Source organism: Suncus etruscus, chromosome 6, assembly GCF_024139225.1.
Source record: "Suncus etruscus isolate mSunEtr1 chromosome 6, mSunEtr1.pri.cur, whole genome shotgun sequence".
Lineage (NCBI taxonomy): Eukaryota > Metazoa > Chordata > Mammalia > Eulipotyphla > Soricidae > Suncus > Suncus etruscus.
The window spans coordinates 6,980,809-6,987,651 of record NC_064853.1 but is presented as its reverse complement, the minus strand read 5'-3'; the positions used below and the strand labels follow the sequence as shown (position 1 = coordinate 6,987,651).

The following is a 6,843-nucleotide window of genomic DNA, read 5'->3' as shown; positions in this document are numbered from 1 at the left end:
GTACCCCGTCCGTCGCATTTACCCGCCCGACGTAGCCCCGCCCCTCTGCTCCGCCACACCCTCACCGTTGTCCCGTCCTCTCATCTCGCGCCTCTCCGGCCTCTGTCCCGCCCCCTCAACGCTGCCCCGCCCCCTCTCTGCTACGCCCTCCACAGTAGCCCCGCCCCTGGCCTGTCCTCTACCGACGTTGCCCCGCCCCTCTCCTCCATCTGCCCGGCGTTGCCCCGCCTCTCTGCTCCGCTACGCCCCCAGCTCACCTCGCGCCTCTCCTTCATTGCCCCGCCCCTTCACCACTACCCTCAGCCGCCGCCACGCCCCACCGTTGTCCCATCCTCTCACGTCGCGCCTCTCCTCCCTCTGCCCCGCCCCTCGCTCCGCCTCCCCACGCCCACTGACGCCATCCCGCTCTGACCTCTGCGCCTCCCTCTTCTCCCCGCCCCCTCGCCTGCCCGCCCGCCCGCCCAACTGTCGCGAAAGCGGCGGGGCGCCTGACGGCCTCGCGGCGAGCGTGCGTCACGTGACGCGCGAGTGCGCAGGCGCGGGAGCCGGTCAGTCCGTCCGTCCGGCCCTCGGCGACAGCGGCGGCGGCGGCGGCGGCGGCGGCAGCAGCAGCGCGGCCGCGGCGGCAGTCGGCGGGCGGCCCGGGCGGGCCCCTCAGCCCCGCGTCCGTCCGTCCGTCCGCCTGCCTGCCTGCCGGCGCGCGCGTCCGGATGTGGCTGCAGCAGCGGCTGAAGGGGCTGCCGGGGCTGCTGTCGAGCAGCTGGGCGCGCCGCCTGCTGTGCCTGCTGGGGCTGCTGCTGCTGCTGCTGTGGCTGGCGGGCCGCGGGGCGCGGCGGGCGGCGGGCGCGGGCGCGGGCGCGGGCGCGGCGGGGCCGGGCGGGGGCGGGCTGCCGCTGCCGCTGCGCCTGCTGCCGTGGGCGCGCGGGCTGCCGGGCGCGGCGGCCGCGGCGTCGGCGCCCTGGGCCTGCGTGGGCTCGGCGACGCGCGCGTGGCGGGCGCTGCGGGAGCGCGGCGAGGCGGCGCGGCCGGGCGCGGGCGCGCCGGCGCTGGTGGGCAACGGCTTCCTGGCGCTGGACGCGGCCGCCAACCGGCTGTGGGTGACGCCGGGCGAGCGCGAGCCGCCCGTGGCCGTGGCGCCGCCCGGCTGGGCGCCCTTCGCGCGGCTGCGGCCGCTGGGCGCGCGGGCCGAGGCGGCCGAGGCGCTGCTGCTGCTGCGGGAGGGCGTGCTGCGCCGGGTGCGCTGCCTGCAGCTCGGCGCGGCCGAGGGCGCGGGGTCCGGGGCGGCGGCGGCGGCGGCGGCGCTGCGCCTGGGCCTGGGCCCGGGCCACGACTGCGTCCTGCTGCAGGAGGACTTCCTGGCGCACCGCGGCCGCCCGCACGTCTACCTGCAGCGCATCCAGGTCCGCAACCCGTCGGATCGCGCCGCGGCGCTGCAGACGCTCGCGCCCACGCCCGGCCCGCCGCCGCCGCCCTCGTCGTCCCCCTTCAGCAGCACCCTGGAGAAGGCGGGCGACCACCAGTTCCTGCTGCACTCGGGCCGCTCGGCGCCCGCGCCGCCCTCGGGGACGGTGCGCCTGGTGGTGGTGGCCGCCAAGAAGCTCGCGGACCGCCTGCAGGTGGCCCCCCGCTCGCAGCTGGACGAGACGGTGCTGTGCGTGGTGCACGTCTCGGCCCCGCTCAGCCCGCAGGCGCTCAAGGGCGGCAAGGCCGCCAAGGAGCTCAAGGCGCTGCAGGACCTGGCCCGCAAGGAGATGCTGGAGCTCCTGGCCCTGCCCGCCGCCGAGCTGCTGCAGGACCACCAGCGCCTCTGGGCGCAGCTCTTCAGTCCAGGTGAGGGAGGACAGGACCCCCCCCGGACCCTCACGGTGTGTCCTGTCTGACCCCCCACACGGTGGTGGTGGGGATTGTGGTGGTGGCCACCCGCCGCCTCTCCTGCGTCTTCAGATCTGCAGCCTCATGACATGAGCTCTCTGGGCCCGCTGGCTTCCCGTGGCTGGCTTCCCCGATTCCTGGAGTTTTCTTTTTCGGTTTTGGGTCACACCCGGCAGCGCTCAGGGGTTCCTCCTGCCCCCTACGCTCAGAAATCGCTCTGCTCCTGGCAGGCATGGGGGAACGGGGACAACCATATGGGATGCTGGGATCCGAACCACCGACCTGCATGCCACACAAACGCCCTACCTCCTCGCTCTCTCTCCGGCCCACTTTTTCCTCTTAAATGTAAAGAAACTCCTCTCTCTCTCTAGGGTCCACTCTTGGTTCCGGTGCACTGCACTCTGGGGAGGTGTGAAGGCCGTACTGGGTCTTCCCTCAGAACCCCCAAGCTGTTGGGATTTCTCTATTTTGAGGCTTGGGGACCATATCCAGTGGTGCTCAGGGGTGACTCCTGGCTCCTCTGCACTCAGAAATTAGACCTGGCTGAGCTTGGGGATGAGGCATAAGGGGTGCCGGAAATCAAATCCGGATCGGCGGTTTGCAAGGGAAGCGGCCTCCCTGCTGCTGCACTGTCGCTCCAGCCTCAGTGTTGGGTTGTTGGGGTGTTGGGGTCTCTTTCGGGAGGTGGCAAGCTGCCTGCAAAGGCTTTCCCCAGGGACTGTGAGAGCTTTGGGTTTCCAGGGTTCTTCTGGTTGTCTGACATCTGATATTTACTTGCAAAGCGAGTCTCTGCACCATCCTTCCTCATTCCACAAAGGTTTCTGACCCTTCTGCAGCAGGTGAGGCGCAGAATAAAGTGCCCATTGTGCTGGCGGGGGTGGGGAGGAAGTCTGGTGGGTACGAAGGTGAAACTGGACCTAGACACCCTGGGAGAAACATGTGACTGGAGTATATGGGTGTGTGTGTGTGGGGGGGGACTTTCAGAAGGAAGTGCCTGATATCTGCCCGCAATGACCTCAGGACTTCAGCGCAAAGTGGTGGATCCCCAAGCCTGAGCAGACCTTGGGGCTCCTGGCAGGCTGGGAAATCGACACTGCCCACTCCTGGGGCTCAGAACGCCCCCTCAGGGCAGGCAGAAGTGGAGCTGGGAGCTACTGAGATGCCATCAGAGCCCAGGCAGAGGCAAATGCTTTGCACTGAGGGGGCGCAGTGGGACGAGAAGTTGTGGGTGACTTCTGCATTTTGCGGGGAGGGGAGGGAGGCAGGGGGCAAGTGCCCAGATGCCACATAGAGGATTGGTTTGGCAGAATTCCACTCGATCACGTTTGGATGGGTGGAAGGGCCTTGTATTTGTGGGTGCAAGCCTGGAGCTCCTCCAGTGTCCCCATGGAGGCCTGGGGAATCCCAGTGTGAGGGGGGAATAACAGGGCTCATGAGGTCTCCCCACCTGTGCTCCAGTGCTGATGCTTCATGCTGGCACAGCAGCCTGGCTGACGGGAAATTTCTGGGAGGGTCGCGATCACCTGGGGGATACCCCATGTGAAACTTCAAATGCTCGTGACACGACCAGGTGCTGCCCCTAAGCTGGTGCTGAGCTCTAGGGGTATGTAGAAGGCTGGAGACAACCCGGGATTGTGGGTCTCTGGAGGGAACCAGTGGCCTGCGTGGTCTCCAGCCTTGCTGCCTCTGTGCAGACTTTTAGGCTGCAGGTCCAGGGACTCAGGTTGGCCACGAGGGGCGCAGGCAGGGTGAATTTTGTCCTGTGTCTTGGGTGCCATGTCCATCCCCAGGACCAGCATACTTGCCCCTGGGCCGCTCTCTGTCTCCGATCCAGAGTGGGAGGACGGCCCTCCTGCACCCCCTAATACTCCACCTCACCTGCCTCTGGGTTCCTTCCAGGAGTGGAGATGAAGAAGATCACGGACGCGCACACACCATCTGGCCTGACTGTGAACTTAACCCTCTACTACATGCTGTCCTGCTCGCCCGCGCCACTCCTCACCCCTGGCTTGAGCCCCAGGGAGCGTGAGCAGCTGGAGCTGACGCTGAGCTATGCCGACCACTGCTTCAGCGGCCATGCTACCATGCACGCCCAGAACCTGTGGCCTGGCCAGCTGGCCTCGGTGCCCCACATCCTGCAGCTGTCCGACCTCTGGCGGCTGACGCTGCACAAGCGAGGCTGCACGGGCCTGGTGAAGGCAGGTGCCCCGGGCATCCTGCAGGGCATGGTGCTCAGCTTCGGGGGACTGCAGTTCACGGAGAACCACCTGCAGTTCCAGGCCGACCCCGACGTGCTGCACAACAGCTATGCCCTGCGCGGCATCCGCTACAAGGGCGGCCACGTCAACCTGGCCGTACTGGCCGACGCCGAGGGCAAGCCCTACCTGCATGTGTCGGTGGTGCCGGAGGCGGCAGGGGCAACGGGCCAGATCTATGCCTGTGAGGCGGGCTGCCTGGAGGAGCCGGTGGAGCTGAGCGCGGCACCGCAGGGCCACAGATTCCCAGTGATGGTCACACAGCCCATCACGCCACTGCTCTACATCTCCACGGACCTCACTCACCTGCAGGAGCTGCGGCACACGCTGCACCTCAAGGCCATCCTGGCACATGCCGAGCACATGGCGCGCCAGGACCCCGGTCTGCCCTTCCTCTTCTGGTTCAGCGTGGCCTCCCTCATCACCCTCTTCCACCTCTTCCTCTTCAAGCTCATCTACAACGAGTACTGCGGCCCTGGGGCCAAGCCCTTCTTCCGGAGTAAGGTAGGCACCTGAGGGGAGCATCCCTGGGCACTAGCAGAGGGTCCCCTCCTTTATCCCAGAGTGGTTTCTGGGGAGAAGCTTAGTGTAGAGCCTGGACAAGACTCTGGGCTCCTCCCTCAAAGGCGTTTTGGGTTTTGATTTGGGGCCACAGCCAGCAGTGCTCAGGGCTTACTCCTGGCTCTGTACTCAGGAATCACTCCCGGCTATGCTCTGGAGACCATAGGGGGATGCCGGGGATGAAACCTTGAGCTGGTTGCTTGAAAAACAAGCCTCTTAACCACTGTACTTCTGCTCTGGCCCTGAGTCTTTTTTTTTTTTACTCTTTATTTATTTATTTTTTTGTCAGCGATGCTCAGGATTTTCTCCTGGCTCTGCACTCATGAGTCACTCCTGGTGCATTCTGGGGACCCTGTGGGGTACCTGAGATCAAATCCAGGCGGACCTCGTGCAAGGCAAGCATCCTTCCTGCAGTACTGTCGCTATAGGGGCTTCTGAGAGGAGATACAGGAAGGAAAAACTGGAAGTCTGGGGCTGAATTGAAGTCCGTCCCTCCACCCCCACCCCCACCCCCCCGGATCCCCCAGGAACCGGGCTGTGTTCTGCCCATCTCAGGCTGAATGAAGCCTCTTGTCTAAACTGCAGGCAGGGCCTGGGCCCTGGGCCCAGTTGGCAGCCACATGGCCGCCCAGGACAGACAGGCCTGCATCCTCCTGTCCCGCTCAGGATAGGGAGCAGGGGTGCCCAGTCATGGACAGGGTCCTGGGGTCGCAGAGCATGTCTGAGCAAGGTCTCTCCCTGGGATGCAGTGGCAGGAGGTTCTTTGTGGGTGACAGTGGGAAGGTGGCGGGTGCATGGCTGAGCTCCTCAAGCCTGAAGGGCAATGGAAAGCGGGATCTGAGAGATGGGGTGCCGACCCTGCTCTACCCTTAGCACAGGCCCATCTGGCCCGGGGTCCCCCCGCCAGGGTGCCTTCCTGGGGCCTCATGTCCAGCTCCCATAGACCAGAGACCATTGGACAGTCGGTGGTAGCCCGAGTGGTCCCAGGCCACCTGATCAACGTACGTTCTAGCAGGTTCCTGGCAGGCTCCTCTCTCGATGGCCTGTGCCCCTTACTGCTCTGGGTCTGTCCCCAGGGCTGGCGGGCACAGTGACAGCGCCTCTGTCCCCTGCACAGGAGGACCCCAGCGTCTGAACGACGGTCCAGCTCGGGCCACCCTTTGCACATGATGTTCAGCACTGACAGTCCAGCTGCCACCGCCACCCAGGGGCCCTCGGAAGCACCCACCCTTTTGTGCCTTGTCGGGGGACACTGGTGGCACAGGTGCACGTGTGGAGGCCCAGGGGCCTGTCAGAGGCAGGGCTGGTAGACTTGGTCGGCTCCCAGCTCTGTAGCGTGTACCCCAGGGCCATACTTGAATTGACACTCCCCGCCCCTTCCCATGGCCCAGGAAGTTGCCCCCTCCTCAGTGTTTTCTGACCTGACATAATGTGTTCCTTCTCCACTGACTTTTAATTTATTTTTCTCGAGATTTTAGCTGGATGGCTTTTGCATCCACCGCAGACAGTAGCTCTGCTCCATGACGTGGGGACCGGCCTTCCCAGTCCCCATGTGAAGGGGACAGGGTCTGGGATCCCGGTTTGCACGTCGCCTCTGCGTGTCAGGACCTATGGAAAGCTGCGGGTTGGTCCATTGGGGCCAGAGGAAGCATTGAACTTGGATTGTTGGGTTTTGAAATACCAAAGCTTTTTTTTGTTCTGTTTTTAAATAAATCTCTTTCAAACTTCCACGACCCGGCCTGCGTGTGGTTGAAACCTCGGAGACCTCTATCATTTCTTTTCGCCCAAAGCAGTGGGGATGCTCCACTGCCCCTCATCGGGGCATTGCTTCTGTCTGCTCTTGAGGGGGGGACTCTCAAATGGGACAGTGTTACAGGCCCTTCTGTGCTCGCAGGGGAAAGGGGTGCCCAGCACAGGCTTTACCCCCTAATTAGCCCAGCTCAGCAGGCAGCCTAAAGCTGAGGTCTCCTGCCCCATGAGAAGAGAGGATTCCCAGGACCAAGAAATAAGGGACTGAGCTGGGTGGGCCCTAGTCCCCCTTAGGGTCTGTCCTGGAAATTGGGGCGCTGCACTGTGTTTCAGATCCCAAGAAAAGGGTTTATCTATCCCAGGGCTGCACCACCAATCGGTCCATGTTCCCAGGAACCCCACTGAC

The 6,843-nt window shown here is 64.5% G+C and overlaps 1 protein-coding gene across 1 annotated transcript; it reads left to right on the top strand.

The window, feature by feature from the left end:
• Window positions 1-710: 710 nt before the first annotated feature.
• On the top strand, window positions 711-6,421 carry KIAA2013 (KIAA2013 ortholog). The gene is made up of 3 exons (XM_049775321.1): window positions 711-1,830; window positions 3,772-4,631; window positions 5,806-6,421. Exons 1-3 carry the CDS (start codon window positions 711-713, stop codon window positions 5,821-5,823), a joined length of 1,998 nt encoding a protein of 665 aa, XP_049631278.1. The 3' UTR covers window positions 5,824-6,421.
• The last annotated feature ends 422 nt before the right edge of the window (window positions 6,422-6,843 follow it).